General features: G+C 39.7%; 1 protein-coding gene across 1 annotated transcript in view; it reads left to right on the top strand.

Annotated features, from left to right (window-relative positions):
* The window catches only part of FBXW7 (F-box and WD repeat domain containing 7), an 83,093-nt gene extending 67,908 nt beyond the window's left edge, over positions 1-15,185 (top strand). Inside the window, exons 5-11 of the mRNA XM_082482043.1 lie at positions 438-561; positions 2,213-2,349; positions 4,052-4,165; positions 7,204-7,385; positions 8,579-8,804; positions 13,087-13,297; positions 14,304-15,185. Of these exons, the coding sequence (XP_082338169.1) occupies positions 438-561; positions 2,213-2,349; positions 4,052-4,165; positions 7,204-7,385; positions 8,579-8,804; positions 13,087-13,297; positions 14,304-14,572 (1,263 nt within the window). The 3' untranslated portion in view covers positions 14,573-15,185. The remainder of the gene's footprint in view (positions 1-437; positions 562-2,212; positions 2,350-4,051; positions 4,166-7,203; positions 7,386-8,578; positions 8,805-13,086; positions 13,298-14,303) is intronic.
* The last annotated feature ends 12,714 nt before the right edge of the window (positions 15,186-27,899 follow it).

Below are 27,899 nucleotides of genomic sequence, written 5' to 3'. Positions count from 1 at the left end.
ACAAAAACTTTCCTATTTGCTCACGTGGTGAGTGTTGTATTTTCTAATTAAACTCTCAAAATAACTTTTGGTGTACTTGTTAGCTAAAATGGCATAGACAATTATTTTAGTAATAATTCTGTTAAGGCATTCAAAGTACTGTGGATTATCTTTTAAAAAAATAATCGTGAATTCAGCTGACATCTGCTCTCTTGCAAATACAAGAATAATTTCTGATGTGATCTGTAGGGATTTATTTACTTAAAAGATGATTGTTATACTTCCATGTGCCCACTGGAATAAACTGTAGCCCTGTTAAGTGTCTGAGATAGATTGTTTAATAATTTATTGTTTCAATTTTCTGGATTTCAGCCCCTGATGTGTGATAATACTTGGAGTTACTTCGCTTCTCCTTTAAAAGCACTGCAGAAAATACACTTTCTTTTTCTTTTTTACAGCTGGCACTGTATGTGCTGTCATTCCTGGAACCCAGGGACCTTCTGCAGGCAGCCCAGACATGTCGTTACTGGAGAATTCTGGCTGAAGATAATCTTCTCTGGAGAGAGAAATGCAAAGAGGAGGGTAAGGCTGAGCAAAAAGATGGATGTAATGGTCAAAGTGTCGCTGTTGTAAAAAGTGCGGTTCGTTTACATAATACGCTTAAAGTTTTACAAAGGCAGTTCGTGTGACTTGAAATTTACTGCTAGTGATGCTCTGAGCTATGTGGTGTATATCTCTGTTGAAAGTAGGAAGCAGAAATAATCCATGGAGTACTAGAAATGAAACTAGAGTTAAGTCTGAACATCGTCTTTATAAAGTATACTAGGTGTATGTTTTTAAAATAAAAATATTTTTGCTTTTTAAGGATTATTTTTGTTCAAAATACAACCAAAGCAAATAAGAGCTGAGATGTAAAAATGATAGGAGTATAGTCTTGCGGTTTGTAAATAACATGGAGGAAAAACTGTTTCAGCGGCTGGATAGAAGGGGTGCTGTAATTTCACATCATTTGTAGGAAAACGAAGAGAGAAATGGCACATGGGAGGGGGAGAAGGTGCTGACTTGGCTGCTTAGAGAGGGACACAGGGTCCATAAGCCACATGGCTATTGCCTGGTCATGCCGAATCAGGTAGCTATAGTAGCTCAGCAGTAATATGAATGGGCAAAAAAAGGCTGCCAGGAAAGTAGCCACGTATTTGAGCACATGAAGAATGCAAGCTTTTATTTTTAAGGAGAATTATATGAACAAGGAGTCTGTTCCTGGGGGACAGTCATGTGCATGTGATCCCAGAGCAGCATCCGGCTTGGACGTGGGCAAACACAGGGATCTGTCCAGGCTGCCTCAGAGCATGGAGACAAGAACTTGAGAGAGGTGGACGCAAAAGCTTTAGAAAACATGACAGTATGTGAGTGTAGGTGGCTATTTGTAAAGGTACCTAGTTTTCTTTTGCAATGGAAGCCAGGTGTCTAACCTCTTAAATCTTAAAGCAAGGGTGAAATCCACATACTGGCAAGAGACAAGAAGACAAGACTCTTGCTAGTAATGAGATGCAGTGGAGAGAGGAGAGGGATGGGTGAGAGAATTGTAAAAAAAAAAAAAAAAAAAAAAAAAAGGAAAAAGCTGTATCTGTAGTAGCAAGGCTAAAATAAAGCACTACCACTCAAGTGTCAATTCAGAAAGGGCAAAGCTATACTGAAATTCCAGCCAGGAGGAGGACAATGCCAAAATCACACAGCCTTTCACCTCACGAAAAGAATTAAGAGCTCACTAATACAAAGAGTCATGGTGAACTTAAAGGTAATGAGGATGTGTGACCAGAGAGGAGGACGGCGGACGGAAAAGTTTTACTTTTTGAAGGATTCCAAAATGAGCGTATGAGTGGTTTTGGAGTTTGCTGGACGATACCCGTTCGAAAAAGGCAAGATGCTGCTACACTCTCCTAAAAGGGGGTTCCGAACAAGCTAGCAGGTTGCCAGCAAGGACTGATGAACGAGAGCGTTTTCAGCCGCGATTACTGTAACGATTATGCTGAAATGACAAGGAAAGTAGTATTGAGAGCTGAAGAGCAGGGCAGTGTCGCACACAGTGCAAATATTGGCATGCGGGAGGTTGTTACGTCAATGCAGTATTTAATGTCAGAGGTCACTGTAAAGGTTTGGGAGGGAGAGAAGTTGTTTTCTGTGGGGTGGCCTCATCTCTCCCCCTTCCCCTGTTTTTTAAAATTCGTTTTAGGGATTGATGAACCATTACATATCAAGAGGAGGAAAGTAATAAAACCGGGCTTTATACACAGTCCGTGGAAAAGCGCCTACATTAGACAACACAGGATTGATACCAACTGGCGGCGAGGAGAACTTAAATCGCCTAAGGTAAGTTTCTGAGCTGCGTGCATGCTGCCATGAACAAAGCAGGATCGACTCGTAGCGTTGGTTTTTCTTTTTCCTTGGACAAGGCAGACTATCCATGCACAAAAAGCAATGTATTGTTACAGAAAAAAATAATTTGTGTTTTAGCTTACCCTGGGTTTAAATTAATTTCTGAGCTCACCATATTAGCAAATCAAAACGCGATTCTTCAGACAGCAGATTACTTTCACTGCTGTTCTAAAAATTTCTGTACGGTTTTGTGAATGCCTATAAATACGCCAGTCTCTGAAAAAGAAAATCTCAGAAACTTGATTGGAAATACTTATATTTAAAATTAAACATGCAGACATATAAATAATATATAAAAATACATATGTATGTGTATGCATTTGTAGAGCTGGGCCATGTCGCAACATAAAAATACTCCACAACTCTTGTGTGATCATTTCATGCTTTATTTTTATACATATTCTTCTAAATTGAGCAGCACAAGACAATAACTTCATTCCATGCTAAGACTTTTTTTTAAAAAAAAAAAATTAAAATTCTTCAGTGACATTAATGCATTATTATTAGATCTTTTCCACTATGAAGATGTGAAGCTATACTTAACCTTTTGTAAAATAAAATAGCAACTGTCTAATCAAACCTCATATTGAACAAGCAGTCAGAAACATGACAGAAAACCATACTCATAGCGTTTTAAGGCAATTTGCCTGTTTTCTTGATTAGTGCACAACAAAATAATAAAAACAAGAACAAAAAAATGCCCATGGAAAACCTATGGCTATATCCTGCTGTTTTGTTGGCCGTGACTTATGTACATCCCTGGCAACAGCTCTGTATTTCTTGCCTTGATACGCCACATCAAGTTATCTTGGAATTATTATTAAAATTACAGCCTCAGGCATTATCCAAATGCCCATTTCATTTCGGTGAACATCTTGAAAAGTGTTCAGATATCTCAAATAAAAAATTTCCTCATCCTGTGTATTCTGATGAGGACTTTTTTGCTGTATTGCAGTAATATACACTGAATGGCAGTTTCTCCAAATCAAGCATTGAAAATCCCACTTCTATAAAGCAACATTCCAATCCACATTTCCAGCACATTAAATTACCGCTTTTGTTTGTATTTTAGTTAACGGTTTTCCAGTTTTTGACTTTGGTGCTGCCTGGCATTTGATAGATTATAGTGCTTGGCTGGTAAGGAAAAAAAAAAAAAGATATAGTCAGCCTTGACCACTAAAATGCAAATATGCAGCAAACAATAAACAATACAACCCCTTCCTTTTTGTTTGAGATTGAAACGACTCTGAAAAGGTAAAAAGTCTGAGCAAAAAAACATTGACTGAAAAATAAAGAGATGGAGTAACTGCAGAGGAATTGAGCAGTGTCCAGTTACTAATTTAGCTTACTTTTTCCTGGCACTCTGATTTTTCCTGGTACTTTTCGGAGGCTTACAGTAACTGTAGTGAGCTTGCTAAGCGATGCAGTGTCACTCCATGGAAGAAGGCAAATACCTTCTTTGGTCCCAGCTGGTGGTAAATTAGACTTGACACGCGGGCTTAAGGGGCCTTATTATTATTGAAGCAACTCTAGCATTTTATAATTTATGAATCAGAAGAGCACTTTGTTTCTCCTGCTTCTGTCTAATCTCCAGTGTTAAATTGTGACTGTCCGTTTTTATGTTCTTTATCGCCAGGTGCTCAAAGGCCATGATGACCACGTGATCACATGCCTTCAGTTCTGTGGGAACCGAATAGTGAGCGGCTCTGATGACAACACACTGAAAGTGTGGTCAGCGGTTACAGGCAAGGTAAGTTGCTTATTTTGCTGAATTCCTTAGGAAATGAGTGACAGGTAGAGCACTGGTATGTCAAAAATGCTGCTGTGCCATCAGACCGCACTGCAGAGTGGTCTCCAGTGCCGTCTGGTGCAAGAATCGGAAGAAGTACCAGTAAGCATTTGGGTTGTCTTTTCCTACACAGAACTAGTCTAGTTCCAAAAAGTCACCTTGCTGTGAAATTGCAATGCTGCTCATGTCACCATTGGCATATATCCTTGTTCTCTTGGCAATTCTGCTATTCTTGTGGAGTTGTTTGTGACATGGATTCGAAAGAATTTGGACAGATGCTTTACTTTATCTTCCTTAAAGCTTAATTTAGCCTGCTTTTACCCCTCTGGATCTCCCTTTCTCACTTGTCGTCTAGCATTCTTTCTGTTGTTTTCAAGTTATCGAAACGGGGTGTTCATTTTACTGGCTCTGATTTCAAATACAGAATTTGTTTTTCTTTCTAAGCTACTATATTGCTGAGCCACCAAAAAAAAAAAAAAAAAAAGAGTAACTTGCTTTAGGTTTAAATATTTCCTATTAAATTAGATCCAGCTCAGGCAGGAATTTAATAAGCTTCAATAATTTAATTTTGGCTTGGAGAAGCAAAACAATATGTGCAATCAAAAAGACAGTACTGAACATTTCACTCACGTTAGAACATCACAGCTACTCAGCGCACAGATTTTTTTGTTTTAAGGTGACTGACCACACTCCAAGGATATAGAAAAGGCCTCAGGGAAACAGTACTTTTTCTTTCTCGACTAGTGTTGTGTGTACTTAGCTTTGTTTTAATGATACAGTTATGTGAACAACAGGACAGCTATTGAGGATAACATGTTTAAGATGTAAAAGGTATCCACTTTATGAGGTTGAAGCTGAACGTATTAAGCATTTGTGTTTGCATGCCTAGAAGATCCTTGACGGGACTGTAAATACTACTGTGGGGAAGAATAAAAAGTAAGAGCAATAGGCAGCCTCACCCTGCTGCTGTTGGCTTCCCTACAACAAAGTGTCTAATGAAGCAACCCATACTGAAATTTACATTTTCTTAATTGAAAAAGGCAGCCTAAACTCAAATGAAAAATACTTCCTTTGTACCTACCACCTTCTCAAAAGCAAAAATGTTCCTTTAAATATATAACTGATCATAGCAGCATGACTTAACAATCATGTTCAGTAATTTTTTGAAAGTAATTACAGATCCTAGTGGGACTGTTTGCCCCGAACCTTTAAGAGAGCCAAAAATGGTATATGAAAGATGGAATCAGTCCTCATGCTTACTGATGCTGAAGGATTAGTAAAATAATAAAAAAAAAAAAAAACTAAAGGTTGGTTTGTGTAAATGAACATGACTAAATAATCCCCTTGACAGATGTAAAGCCCAAAATAAGGATTCAGTGTTCTTACTGCTTTAGAAGGATGATTTCTTAAAATATGAGCAAATCGGTTGAAATTGAAAAAAAAATGGGAACTGTAAAAGTGAATAACAGCTAGGAACTGAAAAAGATGGATTTGATAGCAGTGAATTGAGCTAGGAGCCAGGAATTGCAGAACACTGGTAGGAAATGTTCAAGAACAGGAAATCTATGTACAGCAAAAAAGCAAGACATTTTCAGGGATGTTAGAAAGAACAGGATATTAAGAACAGAAATTAGTATACTATCACTGATGCAGAAAAAATACTTATTTTGGGAGAAAATTCATGTGATGGAGATGCAGCGTGCAGTGATAATAGAACACTTATTTCAGCGGAAATTCACAAGGATGCTAAACAACAGCTATCAAATTTACAGTTTTTCTTATTACAGTTGATCCAGATAATCTGTATTTAATTATTTTTTTCTAAAGTAACCTGTGGGGTAAAATTGGTGGGTTTTCTAAAGGTATGAGCACAAAGAGAAGATCCAAAGGATGGCCAGAAAGCTAAAATGTGTCAATATTTAAATGGCGTAAACTGAAAGACTGGGTATTTAGGATACATTATCTCAGGTAAAAAATATTGGACTACATCAAGAGGAGTCAACTAACAGTTCAAGGAAGGCCACGGAAACTAATGCCACTTAGCATTAGATTACAGAAAAAGAGATCATCAAACTGTCTTGACCTCTTTTCTGGTGCAGTTACAGGTTTGACTGATAAAAATAATAGTGCAGAAATAGATGGCTACGTGCACCGCAAGCCTGTATCCCCATGACACGACTGAAGAAAAAAGAGCAATGCAAAAATCAACATGGCACATATTTAAATGGGTTAGAAAGCGGGTAATTATAGAGAACACGTTGTTAATGTAAAATGCAGAATCTTCACGGAGTATCTTTCTAGAGGGGTCTTGCAAGGATCTCTTCTTGTCTGTGCTAATTAGCACTCACTGCTACCTGGCAAGAAAGCATATATAGTCATTACTTGTAAGGAATAGAGGCTGAGAGACGGAGACAAGTCATTGTTCGAGTGACGGAGGTTTTATAGAAGTAGGTGTGAGCAAACACTGTCTCTGCATGGTGAGAAATCGTGTCGTGCATTTGGGATCAAAGAAGGTGGGCTGTGCTTATGTAGTGTGGGATTCTCCTGGGCAACAGTAAAGTCTGAAAAAGGTTTGAAATGTGATTTTGCAGTATCGATGCTGTAGCTACAGCCTACAGAATGCCATGTTTCTTGGATAAACAAACAGAAAAGTAAGACTATATGGTTTATAGATTGGTGGTAAAAGTACTCAGTGAATGCTCTCTCCAGTTCTAACACTTATGCTTCAAAAAGCTATTGGAAAACCTGCCGTGACTCAGAAAACTGCCAGGAAAATGACTCAAGGCTGCAAAACATGCCCTGTGTTGAGAAATTTGGAAAGACGGTTTAGTTTAACAAGGGGAAGATTATAGGGAGAATTCCTTATAGTGGAAGTACCAACAATGGAGAGAGAAATTACATGAGTATTTTCTAAGTTCTTGCTATGGGAGGCTACTCTTACCTCCTAGATTACTTAAGTTTCCATTCAGCTCTGTCAAAAGCAAAATATTTCTTTTCAGTGTTTGAGAACACTGGTTGGGCACACAGGCGGAGTCTGGTCATCACAGATGAGGGACAATATCATCATCAGTGGATCCACAGACCGAACGTTGAAAGTCTGGAACGCTGAGACAGGGGAATGCATACACACCTTGTACGGACACACCTCCACCGTGCGGTGCATGCATCTTCATGAGAAAAGGTAAGGCTTTGTCCAAAGCTACAGCCACAGTTGGGCTTGTAATTTACACTTGAGTTCACAGAAAACGCCTGTTCAACTTGGGTACCTCATCCAACATGGAGTGAAATACAAACCACGCAAAGCATGATGATTAATAGGAGTAAAAGCGTAAGAGTACTAATTAAAGAACAGAAAATTGAGTCATGTACTTTATAAAGTCACATTCTGTGTTATTTTAAAACATTCTTTGTTACGCTGTGAGCTGGTCTCGCACACTCTGAGTAATTTCTCAGGGAAGTTGTGGATGTCCCATCCCTGGAAGTGCCCAAGGCCGGGCTGGATGGGGCTTTGAGCCACCTGGTCTAGTGGAAGGTGTCCCTGCCCATGTCAGGGGGGTGGCAACTAGATGAGCTTTAAGGTCTCTTCCAACCCAAAACATTCTATGATTTGTTTATGCTACAAACTTTACTCATTTTACAGAATGACTTTTTAAGTATTATCACTGCAGTATTTTATTAAAATTTTAACTGATTATATCATAATTTTTAGAATAGTAAACCATGTCTTGATTCAACCAACAAACATTGTCAAAGCTCTTTTACTTCGCTGTGGTATGGAGCTGTTGACAGAGTGCCTGTTGGTTGCATTTCTTCTTTTTCGAAGAATGATGAGGCTTTTCTTGATCAGTGCCATTAATATTAATTCCTTCTCATTTCTGTTCTTGCCTAAAAAAGCTTTTAAAAGTATAAACTTAAAAAAAAAACAGAGTAACTGTTACTTAACTAAAAGTAAAACTTCTAAATTTCTTCTTTGTTTAGTCGTTATAAATAGTTAACTCAGTCATGAAAACAGAATGCTCATAGTGCTGGCTTGAGCTCAGCATATTCCTAAGCTTTCACAGATAGATAGAGCAGTCCACATAATTTCTCATGGCATCGTTTTGCTGTTCAGGAATGAAGTACCTTTTTAAATACCGGTTGCTAATTATTTCAAATAGTCGGATCCTGAGGAGGTGAGTAGAGCAAGGAAGAAAAGCACCCGAGTAATTTGCGACCCTAATAAAATGTCATGCAAGCCAGATCTTTGGTGGCTAGTGGACTAATGCTATCTAATGTCCCAAATTAAAACTCATAACAGATTTATACACAAGTCTAATTGTTCTAATACATCTATGTCCAACGCTAAGTACAGGAGGGGTTTTCTTGTTCCTCCAGAGTGGTCAGTGGTTCTCGAGATGCTACACTGAGAGTTTGGGACATAGAGACGGGCCAGTGTTTACACGTTCTGATGGGCCACGTAGCTGCAGTTCGGTGCGTTCAGTATGACGGCAGAAGGGTTGTAAGTGGTGCATATGATTTTATGGTCAAAGTGTGGGATCCAGAGACAGAGACCTGTCTGCACACGCTGCAAGGGCATACTAACAGAGTCTACTCATTACAGGTATGTGATTTTCATCTGCTACTTTAGTTTCCTTAAGTAACATTTCAAGTCAGTTTATTTCACCTTGTTTATTAAATTGTGGGTACCTACTCCAGAATTATACAGTCCACAGCTGTGATAGTCCTGCCTTTCATTTTGTTACAGTAGTTATATGTTGTCTAAATTTAGAGACTGAGACTTTTTTAGAGGTGATTTTTTTTTGAGAAGCACCCAGTACAATAAAGCCCAAATACCTACACCAGCAAGTTAAGTAGTTTTCTGGGTTGTTGGGTTGGGCTTGGGTTGTTTTTTTTTAAAAAAAATCTTGTATGTATTTTGGAGCTATGGTTTTGGTTTCCCCAAATTAATTCTAATGTTACCATTTTAAATAAATCACATGATCTAGTAATAGAAAATGCACCAAAAAACCCCATTCGATTAATGTTCTGAATTATGCAGAACTGTCTGTCCTTACTTTGTAGTCTCATTTTCCGGTTCCAAACAGTAATTCACAGTAAGGCTGAAGCAAACATTTTAATGTTCCAATGTAAATCTCCAGCCTTCTACTTCCTCTTCTCTGAGCAGAGGCCAGATCTACAACTGTGAGGCTTTGTCAACAGAGACATGTTACTGTAGATGCAGGTTATTACGGTACCGCGCTGTGGCATGGCTCTATTGCCTACCAGTCACCCCACTGCTCATCAGAACTGTGCTGGCAAAGATACACATAGACCTCATGTCAGCTCTTCTTACCTTTACCAACCCAAAAGATCATCTTGTTCATTCATAGAGCCAAAGCATCACTTCCAGGCGTTGAAAGGCAAAAGAAATTAATTTCATGCTTGTGCCTGTTCTCACCACAATCTGGCAGGACTTGAAAAAGAAATTAACAAAGACAGTTCAAAATCGGAAGATTGCATTCGGTGTGTAACTACTCTGGTTTATGGTTCAGAAAGTGAAGCTCCGTGCTAGAAACATTTTTCATAAACTGCATCTTTTCGTAAGGTGTATCTCACCACAATAGATTAAATATGAACAAAATACCTAATTGGTTTCCTTTTCCAAAATATGTAGTAAAATTTATCACAAATCTCCAGCCCTTCTCTTACATTCATAAGCTGAGGAGTATTCTCTAGACAAGCAGCAAGCAAGTTAAAAATGCTGTACTACCCACCTATCTCATAAAAATATTCTTTCACCAAGGGCCATTTGGGAACAGTATGTGTTACTCTGCCTTATCTTCACCAGTGGCTCATGTTTTGGCCTATGAATATTCATGTTTTGCTCCGATAGTGTAGTAATAATGGCCAAACTAATTGGGTTATGTTACATACCCCAATACTATTTACACCCTGTAAATGGAACTTGGTATTCTAAAACAAATTTCTAGGGTGCAGGAGGCTACAGGTGCTTACAGTATTAGCACAGAAAGAGTCTTCCAAATTGTGTGGTGAGCTCCTGCCCTTTGGCCTGAAACAGCCCCAAACAGCAGAACTCCCATAAATAGAATGAACAGGCTGAATAACCAGCCTGTCCTCCCTGTCCCCACTCCATGGCAGGTTCTGTTATACCTCAGTATTTCTCCATTTGTAGACCCCCTAACGTTTTCCAGACATCTTTAGGCAGCAGTTAACTACTGACCAGGTTGTGTTTTCTTACTCTTTCTTAGCTGCCTTTGAAGTAATCCACAGATTCCCAGGGTTCACAGATAACAGCTCAGCCACCGATCCAAACCATTGTCTGTTTGACTATAGCAATATCAGAGTGAAGTTCTTCCTGATGTCCAGCCTTAAAGCTCTCTTTCTGAATACCTTGTATACATGGAATACAATTAATTTGTTGGGAAGGGGGCAAAGGATTCAAAAGTTGTTACGGCAATCTGATTTAGTTCTGTTTAGGAAAGACAGACATTCTGTAGTGTTTGGGGGCAAGTCTGCTGGGCTGCTTAGCACTCCTGAACTCAAATTTGTTCACATCCTCTTCTGAAAGCAGGACGCCCAAAACAGGATGCAAAATTCCAGTCAAAGTCTTATCAATGCTTACTAGAAGTGAAAAGTTATTTTATATGTGTTATATAGCATACCCCTATTTCAGATACCAGTCTGTCTTTTTTTTTTTTTAGTATATTTTCACCAGAAATGCAATGTATACAGCAGATAAGCAGTCTGTATGTGCCAGTCGCTGTCTACATTCTTTTGAACCTAGGTGCCATGCTCAACCATGTTTGATCGTAGAGATCTAAGATGTTTGTTTTCTGCAGGTTTTATAAAAAGAAGCAGTCTCAGATAGCTGAGTTCCCTTAATTGGGTTCTTTCTTCACCATTATTAGATACCAGTCAGTCCACACGGACAAATAGTGTACGATTGCCCTAGCTGTAACAAAGACTCCTGCCCAGCTATCGTTCTCCCAGGCTGCAGCTGTACCTTCATTGATTCCCTGCCAAGCTCAGATCTTCACAATTTTCTCTTGACTTTCACGCTCTTTGCTTTGGGTCAGGTCTACCATTTCAAATGTCACTCAAATCATAATGAAAATACTAAAATGCCAGACACCTCCCTTCCCCACCGCCCCACCCCCACCCCTACCCCGAATTCTTTCTGATATCTCTAATAATGCTGTGAACAGAGTTGTGAACAGGATAGCATCCCTACATCACATTTGCCTCCCTCTTTATAAAAATGCAACTGAGACATCTGCTGTTTCACGTGGCTTTTTACTCTGTCGCAGGAAAAAAATCATATTGGGTAAGATCATTGTCCCACAAATCTGTTTGCTGCTACTTACCACATTGCTAAGGGCTTACAACCACATTGATTATTTGTTAGTTCCTTCTGGAAATTGAAGTTAGGCTGACCGGTCCATAATTCCCCATCTCCCATCATCATCCACTTCAATAAAGAAAGGAATTGTATTTGCCATCTGAAACCTTGTCTGTCTTCCATGAGTTCTCAAAAGATAGCAGCAGATGTCTCCAAGATTGTCTTAAAACAACTCGCCTTACGCGTTTTTTTTTCTCCCATTCTAGCAAAAGCTTGTACTCGGTTGTCAGTGGTGGTAGTGCTGTGAGCCTACACTCAGACAGCTGAGGACTGAAGCAAAAAAAAAGTTAAATAGCTGGCCTCACTTGCTGTTTCTTTCCCACTGAGCATAAATGAGCTTTTTTATTTTGGCCTTCCTCTTGTTTTTTTTTATAGAATAGTGTTTTATCATCCTTAACGGCTCTTGCTAGTTTTATCTTGTTTTGTGCCCTGCCTTTCTGATTTTGTCCCAGTGTGCTCTTTTAAACACATCTATTGATCTAGTTTCTACTTTTTGTACAATTCCTTGTACTTTAGCCAAGTGGGTCTTGGTAATTTACTACACTTCCTATCTTTCCTTCACACAAGGATAGTTTGTGTCTTTAAGAAAGTGCCAACTCTCCTGAACTCTTCTTCCCCTCAGAGAATAGATACATAAAAACCTCATGGGAAGGAAGTCTCAATTTATTGAAGTATTCCTCCTTGAAGCCCACTGGTTTTATTCTACTGCTCTTTTTCCTTCCTTTTTTGAGAGTTCTGGACTCTTATGTCATTGTCACCATCACTCAAGCTACTTTCCACCTTTATATTCTCTACATGTTCAGTCCTTCTGCTCAAAAGTGTCTCATCTCTTAGCTGATTTCTCTCCATGTTCATGTTCTGCATATTTTTATATATATATGCCCAGAAAATCCAAAAATTTGGATATCCTTGTTGGCCCATATGCCTTTTCCAACAATAACTAGGAAGTTAAAGTTCCTTACTAAACACAATTACTATTATAAAATGGCTAAACCCAGCATTTTTCAATTATATCCCTTCCATTTTCCTGTTTTGGCTTCTATGTAGATGATTCTGGATTAGTGTTGTTACCCTTCTCCAGCTTCAGGTGCTTCTGACTTGTGATAAGCAAGTTTGGCTTGTTTATGTCTTTATTAGGAAAACTACATTCTCCTACTCTTGCGCACTGCAGTATAGTCAGGATTCTGTTGTGTTTAAAAGAGTTGTATTACATTTAAAAGACAAATGGTTCAGAGTCTTTCTCCTTGAACCACATACCTCATAGCCCGTGTCTGCAACAGGAAATTCCACTGACCATGAATCACCTGCTCTAATATCAAATGTGGCCACGTCTCTGCTTAGGCTCAGTTCTTACTTTGCAGCTTCCGAATATGTATAGTATCTAATGTTGCATTGAGTGAATTAAATGCTTAATAGCTTTCTTCATGCAGAGCATCGCAAGATCCTAATATAATTGTTTGTAATAGATTTACCTTTCTTGTAGTTTGATGGTATCCATGTGGTGAGCGGATCTCTTGACACTTCCATCCGAGTTTGGGATGTGGAGACAGGCAACTGCATTCACACGCTAACAGGCCACCAGTCTCTCACAAGTGGAATGGAACTCAAGGACAATATACTCGTGTCTGGGAATGCCGATTCTACCGTCAAAATCTGGGACATTAAAACAGGACAATGTTTACAGACATTGCAAGGTGAGCTTAAACTACAGTAAATCAAACTGCCTGCAGTAATCTATGCTGCGGATTCTATATAAAAAAAACATACAACAAAACGCATGGGCCACTTACAACTTAAGTATTTTTCTGATGACAGCTGTATAATCTTTCTCTGAATTAGAAGAACAAAATGTATTTAATGTAATCTATTCACATCACTTGCCTATTATGAAAGGCAGATGGTCTGGACTGATAGCAATTTGCTACGGGTATATTAGCCTAATAAGCCACAGAAATATGTAGGAAATGACATCTCAAAACAGTCAGTCAACATGTTTATTTAGGGGTCACTTGGATGTTTCAAAGCCTACTGATTAATTGGATCGAGAGGCAAAGTACACTGTCTGTTGCAATAAATCAAGAGAAATGAGTGGAAGGTGTTTTCTTTATTTCAGTAAGAAGAAAGATTTCCTTTTCTGTTCTGTTCTGACAGTTGCCACTCAGGCATCGTGCACACCAACGCATTGTTTTGTTTCCCCCCACAGAAAAGGCCTCGTATCGTGCCCGTATAACATATGCAGCATTGCTGGCTGGAGCAGAAAATTAAATTTCCTTGTAAAACAGGCTGCTGTTTGAACAGTATATATTTATATGTCAATATATAACTCTCAATATTTACTGATAGAGTAATCTCATATTAACACTTCAAAGGGACTTGGAAACAAATGCTTACGGCGGTCACCTCATTCTGGATGGTTAAGTTCATTTTCGTGAATGTCCAAGTGCACACTTGCCCTACTGTTTGCATACAATAAAACGAGATCACTGTAATAAAGAAGGAAATACTGGGGGATTTTTCTATACCTGCATTCACTTTTTGAAAGCACAGCGAGGCTTCTGTACCTTTTAATGCACAAAAACTGAGTTAACGCTTCTAGGTAGAAAAAACTGTATGCAAATAGCTAGGCGTTTATTTTATATGCAGTGCTGTCTGACATGACTTTCTAATTACAAATCAAAACGTTTTGGTTTACTGTTACAGGTCCCAACAAGCATCAGAGTGCTGTGACCTGTTTACAGTTCAACAAGAACTTTGTAATTACCAGCTCAGACGATGGGACTGTAAAACTTTGGGACTTGAAAACGGGTGAATTTATCCGAAATCTAGTCACATTGGAGAGCGGGGGAAGCGGAGGCGTCGTGTGGCGGATCAGAGCTTCTAACACAAAGCTAGTGTGCGCGGTTGGGAGCCGCAACGGGACTGAGGAAACAAAGCTGCTGGTGTTGGACTTTGACGTGGATATGAAGTGACGGGCAGAAAGATGAATTTGTCCAAACGTGTAGACGATGTTCTCCTTTCCCTCCCCCTGAAAAAAAAAAGAAAAAAAAAGAAAAAGGAAAAAAATCCCTTGTCCTTGGTGGTGCAGGATGTTGGCTTGGGGCAACAGATCCTAAAGACCTACAGACTACGAAGGAGAAGACAAAGATGACAAACTATAACTGACAAGAGAGGCATTTGCTGTCTCCTCACATAAAAAGGCTTCACTTTCGACCGGGGCAGCTTTGCAAAAATACGACTTTCGAAATGAAACCAGGTGCAATTATTTCTTTACTTTCCTCCAACTGCTCCTTGAGCAATTTGGAGGCGAAAAAAAAAATATTGTTACAGTTCTTGTTAACAGGTTATTTTACCACAAAGATCTTGAAAGAAGCTGCACAGGCGAGCCTGCTCGTGCACCCCTGGGCCACCCTGGGTCCCGGCAGCCCCTCCGAGCAACGCGCTCTCCCTTAGCCTTGCTCTGAGCAGGGGGTTGGACCGGACAACCTCCAGCGCTCCCGTCCAACCTCTACGAGCAGTCACTGGTTGACTTTCAAAAACTAGAGAGCATCTGCAATGAAAAAAAAAAAAAAAAACAAACAAAAACAAAGAGTCCATTCCTGGTGTGGAAAAGCTAAAATATTACTGTGAATTGTTTTGTACAGTTTTATCAGAGCTTTTTCTTTTTTTTCTTTTACTCCTCTTTTTTTTTTTTTTGCCAACCATTGCCAATGTCAATCACAGTATTAGCCTCTGTTTAATCTATTTACTGTTGCTTCCATCTACACTCTTCAACGCATAAGTTGCTCTGAGGTGGCAAGTTGTCCTGGGTTTTGAGAGTCCTCTGATGGATTTAATTCGCAATGCTGGTGCTAGAAGTAGGTCTTCAATTACGGGATTGTTGTCCCACCCCTGTACTGTATTCCCAGTGGCCAAACTTATTTATGCTGCTAAATGAAAGAAAGAAAAGCAAATTATTTTTTTTTATTTTTTTTTCTGCTGTGACGTTTTAGTCCCAGACTGAATTCCAAATTTGCTCTAGTTTGGTTACAGAAAAAGACTTTTTGCCACTGAAACTTGAGCCAACTGTGCCTCTAAGAGGCTGAGAGTGGAAGAGTTTCAGACAATTAAGAGTGAAGTTTGCCTGCAAATAAAGAATTGAGTGTGTGTGCAAAGCTTATTTTCTTTTTTCTGGGCAAAAATTAAAACACATTCCTTAGAACAAAGCTATTGCAGCCTGTTCTGTGGGGAAATTTTTCTTTGTGAGGGCTGTGGTGAATGGAATGAACATACATTAAAAAACTGACAAAATTTTTAAAAAATATTATAAAATACAAAAATGAAAATAAAGTTGCTGGTCAGTCTTAGTGTTTTACAGTATTTGAGAAAAAAAAAACAACTGTTACAGTTATTGCTGGGAGGAACTGACAGAGCAAAAACTCACGTTTTTGTAAAGATGTCACATGCAAACAAAATGAGAACTGAAAGAGTCAAATGGTTTGCCTCATTCATCTGAGCAACCTGGTCCAGTGGGAGGTGGCCCTGCCCATGGCAGGGGGGTTGGAACTAGATGATCTTTAAGGTCCCTTCCAACCCAAACCATTCTATTGATTCTCCAAGAGCCACAACTCAAGCTGAACTGTGAAAGTGGTTTAACACTGTATCCTAGGCGATCTTTTTTCCTCCTTTTTTTTTTTGTTTTTGGTTTTTTTTTTTGTTTGTTTTATTTATAGTCTGATTTAAAACAATCAGATTCCAGTTGGTTAATTTTAGTTATGTAACAACCTGACATGATGGAGGAAAACAACCTTTAAAGGGATTGTGTCTATGGTTTGATTCACTTAGAAATTTTATTTTCTTATAACTTAAGTGCAATAAAATGTGTTTTTTCATGTTAGCATGTCTTTTTTTTTTTTTTTTCTATTTCTTGTTGTTAATTTACTATCATATATCCTACAAAGGGTAAAGCAGGTCAAGTTGCTCAGCTTACTGGTAGATGCTAAAATATGTCACAGGACTTTTTATGTAACGCTTCCACAAACAGGTGCACGAGTGTCCTCTCCTGCAGTTGCCATATAGCATTTGTCACATGGGCCTCGACAAACATGCGGGAAAGCCATTAGCTTCCTATTGCTAAGAACATGTCAGGATTTGACTCTGGAGGGAGTTAGCTATAAAAAGCGGCTCGAGTACATAAAGCTCCTTCCAATAGCATCTTGTTACTGCATCTGAAATTGAAAATTGATGTTTATTAATTTATGGATGTAAATCGATTGCAGTGTGACAGCAGAGAATAAATCCGTAAATACAACTAAAAGTTAGGATTGTAGGAGAGCTTGAAATAAAGCCTGTAACGAAGAAGAAAAAAAAACCCACCACATCATTCTAGATCAGTCCAACAGCAGTTTTATCAGTGCCCTGAAACCAAGGTAAGTCATCAGCCATCTAAGAAACTTACCACTTGAGTGTCAGGTTCCCTCTTAAATCTCCTTGACCAAAAATCATTGTTTTCTTCCATGTAAGACTTCTGTCAGGGCATACTCGTTGGTGACAGTTTTCGCTGTAGAAAACTGTCATTAAAGAAAACCAAACCAAAACATTAGAAGAGAAAATGCAGGGATGGAAAAGAAAAATATTTATACACTTATACATCTATGACTGTGTACTATTCAAATGCGGTTCCAATCCCTGCATTATGCAAAACAATCAGTGCTGAAGGATCATGCCTCCATCTGGCCTCTAGGGATTAAAAAGCCATACAGAATGACTGAGCAGCTACAAATTGTAAAAATCTGTTCACTGAATTGGTGTTTAAGGGAAAAAAAAATTGCAGCAAGCACTGACTTATAAAAGCTATGATTATCTTGGTATTTATGTAAAACAATTAAAAGAGCTAATCCTCTCCTAAAATGACAGTGAAAGATTGCCAGGACTTCACATTGTTGTGCTGGAACGCAGGCCCAGGACCCTCAGCCCCCCGATGACAGAAGGTACGTCAGTCTGGGCTGAACTACTTGTGAGAGGGGATGGAAAGAGAAGGCTAAAAATATGAATATTTAATGCAGGGAACAGAGTAATACCTTTTATGTAATTTTTTCCCATGATTTGTAGAATTTGCAACAACATGTTTTCAAAGAGCAATGGTGCTGGCCTGCCGGTGCAGGAGAATGAGAGGTTTCTGCGTAACATTGCGCTGGAGGGCAGGAATACAAATCAGGACAGAAGAGTGAAATGACAGAAGAGGAAGACTAACAAATCCAAATCAGTTCAAGCTGTGTTTAAGTACACGTTAAGCAGCCAATATGACCAGGAGCAAAATGCACTTAACCAGAATTTAGTTTTCCGGTTCATAGTGTAGTTCTGACACTATCTTATGTTCAAATGGATGCAGCGTAACTTGAACCTGTTAAGCAAACCACATTTATAGCTGCCTTCATCCCTGATTCAGGTTTTAAAAGGAAATTGTATTGGCTGCAAAGTCAAGATATGATGGACTGTCACAAAGTTAATTGTGTTAGCGCTCTAAAGAATTCTATTTTGTTAAAAGTCTGTTTAGGTTTGTAGGAGTTGATGGTGCTTATGAGACACCTGAACAACATAGCTCAATAAGCAGAAATTTGTTAATTTATTAAAGTGACAGCATTTAAAAATGGGCCTGTAGTAAACACATCACTTGTAAGAAACTGTTCAAGCAGTTTTTCTTCACAGTCTCTTTATTACCCCCTTTATGTTGATGCGCACTCACTGTAACACAGTTTACTTGGTCTGGAGTCTTCAGTTTGGCAGCACATGCACCAGTGGAGACTGTTAAGGAAATGTCTTCATGTCATGTAATTATTATGGTGGGTGGAGTAGTGTTGGTTTTTTTTAATAAAACCACGTAAGAATACTAGTGTAAGACTATAACTGCTTTATTCTCTCAACACGCAGGCACTTTTGGAATTTAGTGGCTTACTCATCATAGGCTATGTCAAAGTATCTGCAGCTATCCTAGAGAGATAATTGAGCTAGTTTCTGGCATATTAACCTCTTGTTTTAATGCTGATTCTCTTTTTTCTTTTTGTTTTAGCTCAAGAAAGAGCTTCCTCATTTTCTCCTGTATCTGAAGCCAAGTCAACAACGTTAGGAGATTTTTTTTTTTTTTAAAGGTGTTATTCTTAGCGGACCTTGATTGTAGCTAACAATAAGTCAGAATTAGTGTTGCCACTTCCTCCAAGGGCCTGTTCCTATGGTCTCAAATTACTTTCTCAAGAGGTAAGACCAGACATTTAACAGATGTGTCTACACCAATTTGTAGTTCAGATCAGCAGCTCACCCAACAGAGCACACAAACAGGATTCCTTTGGGGTGTAACTACATCTGGAGCAGCTCTCCAGGCACTCCAGCCACTATTGGAGCACGTGGCACCAAACCGGAGCTAGTCCAACACCTTAAAAATACATTCATGTGGACATTAGGTCCTCAGGACCAGCAGATTGGCACTATGGCTCTGCTCCTGCTGCACAGCACTGACTGCTAGTGTGGGCATAACCTGCCACAAACTCCCTCCCACAGCACCCCTGGCTCCTGATTTGTAATCAGCAAGCAGCTCCCATCCAGCAGAAAAACAGAATCCGCCTGATACCATGACAGAGTTTTTGCCAGTGAAAAAAAGTTTGGATGCCTTCAGCTGTCTTTCAGCATGCTTATAGAATCCAGTTTCAAAGAACTACCAATCTCTCACTATCAGTCTGGCCAAAAATTTCTACCAGCAAGTCAACACCTGAATCATTCAGAAAAACAAATCACAAAATTCCATAATTATATAGGAAAAAGAACCAGATTGCAACAATTAAAAAAACCCTGCCAGTAATTACTTGAGTCACTCTGACCAAACAACTATTAATTACTTAAAGGGTAATAGCTAAACATACTGACCACTGAATCTTTAATAAAAGTGGGAATATTTTCTTTCCATCTTCTATCATTTTATCTATAACCTTGATCCCTGACATTGTGCAAAGATACATATGATGTGCGATGATGTTTAGTATTTTATGATGATGTACGATGTTTATGATTATACATGAAGTATATGATCTATATGATATCCACCAGGTTGTTCAAACTTCACCTTAAAATGGCATATACAATTTTTCAAACGTCTCTTCAAGCATCAGTGCAGGTTTATAAATACAACAGATGTTTTAACATAAAAGCTGTTCTAGATCCCTTCTGAGATAGATAATCTGACAAACTAGGTGTCACCAAAATGCCAGCAGCCAGTACGGGCTCTTGTTCCCTGTTCAGATTGCCAAATGGCCCAGCACCTGTAGCGATACTTCAGAGAAAAGGAATGGTGCGTGGTGCTACCAGGAGTACGGGCTGCTGAGGGGAAATGCTGCAAAACTCTGTGTGACTGCGGTTGCCTAAGAACCAACAGCTTTATGCCCACATATGCCTCACTGCTCTAGCGCAGACAGGACACGAGAGTCCAATAAATTAATAACTGAGCTAGGACAGAATCTCCCCACCAACTACAGATGGTAGAAATCATTAATCACAAAGGTTGCCACTCAAAAGTTTGATGGCACAGCAGAATCCAGCAGTGCTTCTAAACCATACACTGTACAGGACAACTGAGATCTGGCCAAAGACATCCTCCAGCTCTCTTCTCCTTTGTCCTCACCTCTGCCTTGCTTAGATCCAATTTCAACTACCTGGTCCCTAGTCACAAGCTGATTTTGTCCAACCCTACAGGCCAGTAATAGTTTTGGTGAAAGACAAGCTAAGCTATTTGTCTTTTGCATCTCTGTGCTGCTGGAATCTACGCTGTACTTTCTGCACGGGGACAGCATGACCTCGATCTAACAGTGAATGCTCCAAGGTAGTACATGAAGATGAGAAAACATCATTCAACCCAGAGTGAGAGATTTATCACCAGTGTTACTAAAATGATTTCCACCCTGAGTCTCGACTGAAATAATATTCTAGACCTGGTCCAACTAAGTATACTTCAAGTTGATTTCAATTCCTTAATTTTTCACACACAAAGCTTTTAATGCCACAAACCTCATCTGGCCTGGGCTTCTCCATGCCTGCAAAACAGGCACATCCTAAGAAGCTGAATCTTGTTGCCTGGAAGTTGGGAGATATCATGGTCTATGGACAACAAACAAATATTGAAGGTCTATGTGAGCTGGATAAGAAATGACCTATGAAATTCAGAGAAAGGCAGGTGCAATGAATTTGAGGCTTTTTCTGTCCAAGAGATCATCATTGTAAGGCCTACAATGGGTAGTGTGGGGTATTGCATCACCCTCATCAACAAAGCATAGGGGTAAACTTTCGTTATGAAGCCTTTAGTCTGGCTGCCCTGTAATTGGGAATACAACCAACCACATCAGCTCTGAATCGCATGAACTGCTCTAACCTAGGGCAGGTTGTTTGATGGGAAGATGAATGGAATGCCCTGACCTCCTCCTTCTGTCTGGCTCCTCACATCAGCTGGCCAGATGTCTGAGATGCAGGTTTCACAGGGTGCTTACAGCGCGCTATTCGAGAATGCTTTGTTGTTTTAATTTAAAACAGGAAACATGGAATGTAGAAGATCCAAAAACTTCAAAGGAAGTTTTCATTGCCAAAGGAGTTGCATTTCAACTCAAGTTCATTCTCTAGGTTAAATATTCAAATCTGACAGTGTGGGAAGATGCTCGCACCTTCGAAAGGATTGACGATTTCTAAGGGATAGAGGGATTCAGATTAGCTGGTTGTAAATATCAGTATGGTAAACTGAGCAGTACAACTCCTAAATGGGAGTTTTATTTTGAGCTTCTCAGTTTGAAATGAATTTCTAATAATAGCTTTGCAGATACACAAACAATATAAAACATGTTTCCTCTACCCTGAAATACAGAAGGTCTGAGTACTATATTCCCCTCTCTTTTCAAACTGTCATTTGCTTTTAAGTTTCCTGATGTATTTCATTGCCGATTTTAAATTTTCACATCATATTTTGAAAAAAGGAAGAACTCAACAGCTGCAGACTAGACAGGGCTCCAAAAACGTGCCTTCAGACAGTTTGCTGCTACTTGTCTACTTTGGTGTTTCTCCTGTCAATTCTCAGTTGACAGGACTGAATGTTTCAATTAACTAGCATACACATTTTCCCAAACAAACAAGTTTTACAGAAACATGTTACCTTGTTGTCCCCAGGGGAAAAGTTTCTTGATTTTTTTCTGTTTGTGTTTCTATTGCCCATTTAGTGCATGCTTTAGGGATGCACCAGATCCTGTCTTTACCATTCTGCTGACTACCGCCACACTTCAAATACCCCATTTCATCCCAAACAACAGAGTAATACGATGTTCCTCGCATCCACCCTTCAGTCTCACGCACATTTTTACATTTCAAAACCAGATAACTGATCTGTCTGGATTCACCTGTTCACAGGCAGTCACTTACCAGCAGAACCAGCTCTTGAGACCTCACCGTTTATCACTGTCGGCCATATGGCAGAATAAGAACAACCCCGGTCAGAGGAGCAATAAGATGGAGGGATGCACCTGTATGTGAGATATCACTAATGTGGCCATCTGTTAGTATAACTTCATGGGATATGGCTCCACTAAGCCCACAGGACTCCAATTCAAGTCAAAAATTTCAAGATTACAGCCTGTAATTTAAAAGGCTCAAACTACATATTCATTTCTATACATACACATTCACATCTTGAAACACTTCTGGTTTTACATATTTAAAAAAAGACTTGACAGCTACATAATCTTTCTGTTTTCCTCTATTTGCTTCCCTCATTTTCTCTTTTATTTGACACTCGCACTTCAGTTTCCTTATGTTTAACTTCCTCCTTTGTCCCGTTCCCTATGTTTTTCTTTTCATGTTTTACCATTCATGTCCCTAACTTTCACATTGTTTTATCTTCCTCATCCTTCCCCATTCACGAACTTCTCTGCTTAAAACTGTCATAGCCAGCTTTTCTCTCCCCCTTCACCCCAAGATCTGAGTTGGTGAGCTAGAGTCTTTTTCACGCCACTCTATAGATATAAGATATACAGGAGATACGTAAGACGGATGAGAAGCGAATGAAGAACACTCAGAAAAAAAATCATTTATTTGTCTGCTTCCACATTAAAGATCTAATGTTTGCATATCTATAGTCCACGAAGGACTCAAATGGTCCAATGGCAATTGGATCGGGCCCTCTAAGCACAGACCAGTTTACCACCAATTTCACAAACAACTGAGCAACAAGTACTGCCTAATTCAATACTCATCAAGCGTTCTTTTTACTGCTTTCTGCCAAAATACAGTATTTTCTTTAAAAAGCATATGTTTTCTTGCTCCTTAGGAAATCTAGTGCGTAAAGGCAAGTTTGAAAATATTCCTCATTATGAAACATGGGTGAGACATGGTTTTCTAAATCTATGCAGAATTTGGAAGTTACTTTTGGTGAGAAGCCTCTAGACAGATTCACCTCTGGCCAGAAAGTATCAACCCAACAGATGCCTGTTTCATAAAGCTATGTATAAATAAGAATTTGAGACTGTAAATGAACCTATATTCCAAACTTAACAACAGCGGCTGATATTCCTTCCAGTACTACCAACACAGCGCAGCTGGGATAGCACGGTCTGTCAGGGTATGTTAGGAATAATATATAAACCACGTCTAAAACAATCCAGTGTGCATTGCTCACTAATTCTTAATATGTAGTGACAGCGTAGGCAATAAATGCTCCGGAGCCAGCATACAATGTGACTGCATACCGGGTATACTAACCTGATGCTGGTGAAATTTAACTGTTCTAGTGGCACAAAATATCCAATTGGAAAAAGCCAGGGACATTCAGCACTTCTCTGAGACTTGGCTTCTGCATAATGTTAAACCAACATAACAATTCAAAAGGATAAGCAACTATTAAGAACACAAACTGTGTCCAAAGCAACAAAACCGCAGATAAGACACCCTCGTCTTTGCAGGATAAAAAGCAGTAAAAACAAACAAACAAAACCCACACAACAACAGCTCAAACCCAGATCCCCGTATCTTTCATCTCCCTGTTTCATTTCAGCTTAATAATACTGTTAACAATTGCAGGTGACCTCCTCTCCTCACAAACACATTCCCACCTGTAGACAACCCAGGCTCTATGTATACCATACTCACAGACTCTTATGTATGGCTGCATTTACCCACTGAGAAAGATAAATAGGATTTGCCTCACGGTTTTGTTTTTATTTTTGCTCATTCTATTCAAGCATTTTGCGCTTGCTTTTGTTGTTTTACAAACAGAACGGAACAGCAACTACTGCACATCCCCACGGCTTGAGCAAAGCTGACAACAGATGAGTGCTGCTGCTTATCCTCTCCAGGCTGAAGGATCGTTGCATCAGAGAAAACAAGTTAGAATTAGACAAAGGTTCAAAGTGCAAAAAGCGGGACACGTGACTAGCACTGTATCTCAAATGCCTGAGGTAAAGAAGTCTTCCCCGCTGACAGCTGGACTAATACCCCGTACAGCTAACAGGAGCTGTACAAAGGGGTGTAGTGTACAAAGGCAGTTAAACCTGACAGTAAAGGGAGCAGAAGCTCTTCCATAGACATACGGAGTCCACCAAAGAAGGAGGAAAAAAAAAAAAAAAAAAAGGCATGGGTCTAATATCAGCATATACTGATTTGCTCTTGGAAAATCCACACAATACCCCCATTATGCAATCTGATTTATCAGACAGCACAATGCAGACAAAATTGTTCTGACAGGAAGACAAGAGTGCCTTTAATCTTCGACTCTCCAAACAAATTATGCTCTCTAATTAATACCCGAATCCAGTTATTTATGCACACAAACCGGAGCTTAAATTTTCTCCACCACAGAAGCGCCCTCTTCCCATACAGCCAGCTAGAACTGGGCACACACAGCTGCATCTCCAGCCATCGACCCTTTCCTCCAGGCTGGTCACAGCCACCACACACCCCAAAGACCCTCTATAAATGGATCTCTCTCTCTCCGTGTGTCTTCTCTAAAAATGCAGAATATTGCCCATACAGATTATTCTTCCTGTCACTTTGGCTTTTGGTAAAAGCAATGCAGGTGAAACAAAAGACACTGCTTCACAGGCCTGAGAATGGAAGAACTGTTATTTTAGCTGTGTGATAAACAGGAAGAAATTATCTCCGTCATAAAATAAATGAAGTGACAATAACAGTACGTCACACTAAGCCAAATTTAGCTTGCCTACATTTTAGGATGTTCCCCCTGTACCTAGATCAGAGGTACAGAGACAACTGACTGTGAAGTTTATGTGGTCTTTTTCCTTTCCAGGAGAGATGGCTATTTCAACCTGCTCTTCTTATAAAATGTAGAAAACCTACTTTCAGTGTAATCCTTGTCTCCCTGCCAGCTCAGGATGCAAATTTTGCAATACTTTTCAAAAGCAACATGGATTTTTAAGAGCCACTCCCATTCAGAAGCCCGCTGTGGGATGCAGCATGTCTTCTGAGATCCGTGTTTGGTAATGAAAGCATCTCCCTGCCTATGTTTCCATCTCACATCTTCTTAGGCATTTTCCAGCATCCACCCAATGTGCATTAAACAGTGAGCAATTGAGAGTTCAAGCAAATGATATGGAGGAATGGATAATTAGCCCCTAGGAACGCATCCAGCTACAGTTATACTCCATGAAGGTTAGAGGCCCGATTCCTCCTCATTTAAATCTGATACTGAACGAATTTATAGAGCTTTACCCAAGCCACTAATTTGCAATTTTACTGCAAACAATTTACAATCAAATGAAGTGAAAGCTAGAAGCAAAGAGTACATGAATGACTTAATTTTCCTTTTGCATTTCTCTTAATTTTATCTTCCGATGAAGACCAATCTTAAAAAATGGGATAATTGGCCAGCAAATAAATACAAACTTTTTTCTTTTAATTATTACTGCATAAAAGCTGAATTGCTGGTATGAACTACGGCATTGTCTTCTGCTGAGGACAGCTCTGTATGACCAACCTCCAGCAACAGGAATTGGGAAAACATCACTATTCCTCAGACAGTAAATTCATGCTATAACAAAGCAGTACAAAAAGTATCACAGTATCTGAATACAAAATTTAGTGTCTGGGCTAGCAATATGCAATTTGTAAATTATACAGCCATGTGCATTGTAAGATGTTACTTAAAAATACAGTAACTATTCTGTCAAAAACGAAGCATGAATGTCAAAGCAGCTTTTGTAATACTTCACTGGAGCTTCATCTACACTAGGAGAGATCTAGGTGCAGCTAAATCAGTGAATTATTCTTTTCTGAGGTTGAGAGGCAGGGTAAAGGCATTGGTCAAGTACCAAACAGCAGTCTAGGGGAAGGAGCTGGGACAGGGAGTTGTTTCACAGGACAGTGGTCAGCCTGATGCTTCCTCCTAAAAAGACACTGCCCTCTGGAACTGGCTGTAGTGCTAAGGTGGTCTGCTGAGAAAGTCAGAGAACTCACAGTTTTATAAATAGTTAATTTTCTGGAGGTTTAGTGAGCTGAGCTGGCTCAAGGGGCTCAGTTAGCTGCCAACACATGGGAAGCAAGTGGTCAGGAGCAAGGCAGGTCTGCCTCTCCCTGCAGCAGAGAGCTGCTAAAACCTCAGGAAACAGGCTAACACCTCAAAGCTGTCTGAGAAAGTGGGGGTGCTGCACTCATCTCAACTCTTTCATTCTTACATGTCCCATCTCACTTATTCTCATGCTCACCTGACACCCAGACCCCCTTCAGATGGTTAAACCCCTCTGGCAACAGTGAGCAGTCAGATCAGCTTAGGAGCTCAAACCACATCCTCTGACCAGCTTGACCATCTCAGCAAACATCACCACAACACGGGACCAGACTGCACCGCTTCTGAAGAAGAGATCTGAAATTTTGCCCTAACTTAAATGTCCATGGCTAGACAATTAGCACAAACTCTGAACACCAAGCTACACGCTGCTGTTATAAAGCAGGAGGCTGCTGTAGGAGCAGAAATCCCACACGCTGCTGAGAAGGTGTCCAATGTCTGGGGTGGAACCTGCTGCTTTTGCCTCCAGGTATACCTGCACCGTGTTTGCTCATCATAAGCCCAAAAGAAATGGACAGGAAGAACCTGCAGTTACAGAGCTTGATGAAGGAACAAGTCTGAGCCCTGCTTAAGATGTGAAATTGCAAGATGCTGAGACACATAATTGGGCAGAAAGCTGGGCCTGGCCCAACTTGGCTGAGTAAAGTAAATCAATATGCCATCAAGGAGAGTAATGCAGCAAGGTAAAAAGAAGTTTGGTTTGCAGAACATACTCTCTCCAATGGTTTGAAATCAAAACGCTTTCTTCCTCTAGCTAAGCAAACACAGCACAAAGCATTCCTGTAAACCAGAAGCGTATGACAGAAACCCAAGGCGCAATAAGCACTTTCCCATAAGCGTCTTCCTAGGCTGACAAAAGAGGCAGAGAGAAGCTGTACAGCTGAATGAAGCATTAGTACCGAGAAAGAAAACAGTTTCAGCCCAGGTCTTCCTGGGCTGAGAAAAAGAAGGTAGAACTGCATTTGGATAACTTGAACAGGACATTAAACATTACGCCAGTGAACAAAGAACAGACATCAATTCCAACATCCAAATACCCATTCAAATAGGTCAAATTATCTTCAGGACTGAATCATAGAATGGTTTGGGTTGGAGAGGACCTTTGAATATCACCTGGTCCAACCCCCCTGTGATAGGCAGGGGCATCTTTCACTAGGTCAGGTTGCTTAAAGCCCCATATACTTCCAATGAAGGGTCATGCACAACTTCTCTGGGCAACCTGTTCCAGTGACTCACACCACCCTCATCGTAAAAAAAAAATTCGGCTTATGTCCAGTCTAAATCTACTCTCTTTCAATTTAAAGCTGTTGCCTCTTGTCCTGTCACTATTGGTCCTAGTAAAAAGTCCCCCTCTATCTTTCTTATAAGCCTCCTTTATATATCTCACAAATGATCTCACTGGAAAATGCTATGAGGATTAGGCTAAAGAAATGCAGATTAGGAAAATACCCTGAATGCCTAAGAGAAAAGACAAATGCCACGCTGGCACTTAGGAAGGCAGCAATCTCAACTAGAGATAAAAAGAAGACACATCTTAAAAAAAAAAGTAAGCAAATATATCAGATAGAAATTAAGACTGACATATTTTTCTATTGTCTCGTATTCTGCAGGATCATTCATCCTTGTACAAAAAGAGCAAAGTGAGCATAAATTGTAATAAGGCTGGCGCTTGTACAATTACGAAGGGCTGCATGAGGTGCACACCCTTGAGCTGAGGCCTACGC

This window comes from Vanellus vanellus (assembly GCF_965231255.1).
Source record: "Vanellus vanellus genome assembly, chromosome: 4".
NCBI lineage: Eukaryota > Metazoa > Chordata > Aves > Charadriiformes > Charadriidae > Vanellus > Vanellus vanellus.
Note: the sequence above shows the minus strand (reverse complement) of the source record. Positions and strands in the feature narration are given on the sequence as shown.